Raw genomic sequence first — 2,208 nt, forward strand, 5'->3', positions numbered from 1 at the left:
AATACCTGCTTCAAAAAAACAACTCCAAACCATAAAGTAGGATAGGTCAAACTAATGTGAAGTTGGAAGACGGACATTCCACTCATAACACAGGTATCACAAGTTGGAAGAGTCAAGGAGACCTTCTGAAAAACCGAAAGTGGAAAACTTGAGTAACCAACATCTCAAGACTGGATAAATCATTTACAAACGTGCGCCTTTTGACAGCTGAGTAAGCTGATTTATCTATCTCAACATTAGGTGAGTATTTCACGACTTTATATTCCACAAAAACAGTCAATTAAACTACATGAGCAACAGTCGTTCAAATGATATATAATCTCACAAAAGTTGTTTAAAAATAATTTATTTATTAGGCCAATCTGACAACGATATTAGTGAAAGTAACAGCTAAAGTTAATACACAAATACACACATATGTACATAACTATATACAGACTGATCTTAAGCCGGTGGAATCAATAAAAAACAAGTACAATACTTTTGAATTGAAATAACAAGATAATGATTGCGATGTCTGGACCAACTTGATATATAGGCCATTTTTAAGAGCAATATTTAACTGTACGATAATGAAGAGTTCTGATTATGTCAAAAGGATGAATTAAAACAAAGGTTGTCTTGAAAGAAGAAACAAAAGAAATGATGAACAGCAAGATCAGTAGGATGACAGAGTGTGTACATAAATTTATCAAAATGAAAGATCATGTGGCAAAAGTAATAGAAGCCGAATTAGTTGAGCTTGAAGTAAATTACACTGAATAAAAGGATACTTATTTAGCAAGTGTCAGTGTCGACTGTCTGCTTTGAATCCAAGTTATTCTGATCAACTAACGACACAAGATAAACTAAATTACGTTGAAGAACGGCCTGGAGTTGGACCGATTCACGGAATCGACCTTTTCTAGCAAGGTCAGCAACTAATTCGATGATATGTTCATTCTCATCTAAAAGCTAAGAGCTTGAGGAATGACAATTTATGAGCACTTACGCGCTTGGCACTTGTTGCTTCATGAGCGATTACGTATCTAGAGCTATTTTGCGCAAAAGCTCCAGACATTTCTGTATATTGGGAAATTGGAACGCACAGATATAATCAAGTTAATGCTATTAAAAAAACCTACATTTAAAAAAACAAAAATACAAAAACATGTTTCTCAATGATTTGAGATCTATGACCAAAAAAAACAGGCTTTCGAGCGGCGATAAAGTGACCTTGGGAGTGTCCATCTATTTACTAGAGCTAGGTGAGGGTTGTAAACTAATGCGAGAAATTAGGGTTATGACTTGCAGTTGATGGTTAGAGTTAGGAGCTAGACTAGGTTCTTCATCACCAACTTTCGTCATCTAAAATGTTGAAGCTTCACTTAGCCGAATGGATGAACGAATTCCACGCCAAACCCAAAACCTATTATCCTAAATCCAATCGGTTTGTCTATAAATTATAGTCACATCGAAAAATCCTTAGAAACCCTGACAAAACTCATCATCTTGAAGTGTCTGAGTATGCTTCTTTTCCATACCTGACAAGTATGATGAACATAGAATCGGATGAAAAAATATCAATCACTTTTGGGATAATTAACAATAAACTAAAATGAAAAAAGCAGCAATTCCAATTCCGGATCATGAAGTGAAAGATCAATTGATAGGCCTTCAGATTGAACTCTACCTGCACAAAAAAAGTCAGCGGCGTAATTGGGAAGAAAAGAGCGCTAACAAATTTACTATGTATAACATTCGGATTATAGCCTACACCAATCGCCTGATTTCGGGGGAAGTTTCATCAGCTTTAGGGGAGCCATAGTAGAAAAAAGCTCGAATAAATAGTAAAAAAACTCCGAAATTCGAAAGAAACTACGAATATTCATACGACTTTGAGGAAAACCCCAAAATAGGGGGACTGGGACTAGGCCACAACTACACATATTACTATAAAGAATTGTATTCAAACCCTCGATGCCGTGAATAACACCCATGTAGCCGTTCATATAAGCAAATCCTATAGGAAAATTTTTATATTACAACCAAATCCTATTTTTTAGTTAGGAATATCACCTAGCAAGCTGTCCCATAAATTTGCTTATTTACTTAAAGTACTTCACCCTTCTAGCTTCGTCGAAATACTACAATATAAATGGCACCTTATTCAATGATTTTCAGTGTGAAGTTTAGTTGAGAATGACTTTTATTGATCACACTTATATA

At 35.1% G+C, this 2,208-nt stretch overlaps 1 protein-coding gene across 2 annotated transcripts; it reads right to left on the reverse strand.

Moving 5' to 3' along the window:
- Nucleotides 1-336: 336 nt before the first annotated feature.
- On the reverse strand, nucleotides 337-1,221 carry Smp_026830.1 (hypothetical protein; the record flags this gene model as incomplete). 2 transcript variants are annotated; one of them, XM_018791805.1, is made up of 2 exons in its annotated part: nucleotides 337-954; nucleotides 992-1,221. In XM_018791805.1, 2 exons carry the CDS (start codon nucleotides 1,058-1,060, stop codon nucleotides 778-780), a joined length of 246 nt encoding a protein of 81 aa, XP_018645032.1. The 2 variants fall into 2 exon arrangements, with proteins under 2 accessions (XP_018645032.1, XP_018645031.1); XM_018791806.1 differs by having other exon boundaries at nucleotides 778-947; nucleotides 988-1,060.
- Nucleotides 1,222-2,208: the final 987 nt, after the last annotated feature.

Source organism: Schistosoma mansoni, assembly GCF_000237925.1.
Source record: "Schistosoma mansoni, WGS project CABG00000000 data, chromosome 1 unplaced supercontig 0071, strain Puerto Rico, whole genome shotgun sequence".
Taxonomy (NCBI): domain Eukaryota; kingdom Metazoa; phylum Platyhelminthes; class Trematoda; order Strigeidida; family Schistosomatidae; genus Schistosoma; species Schistosoma mansoni.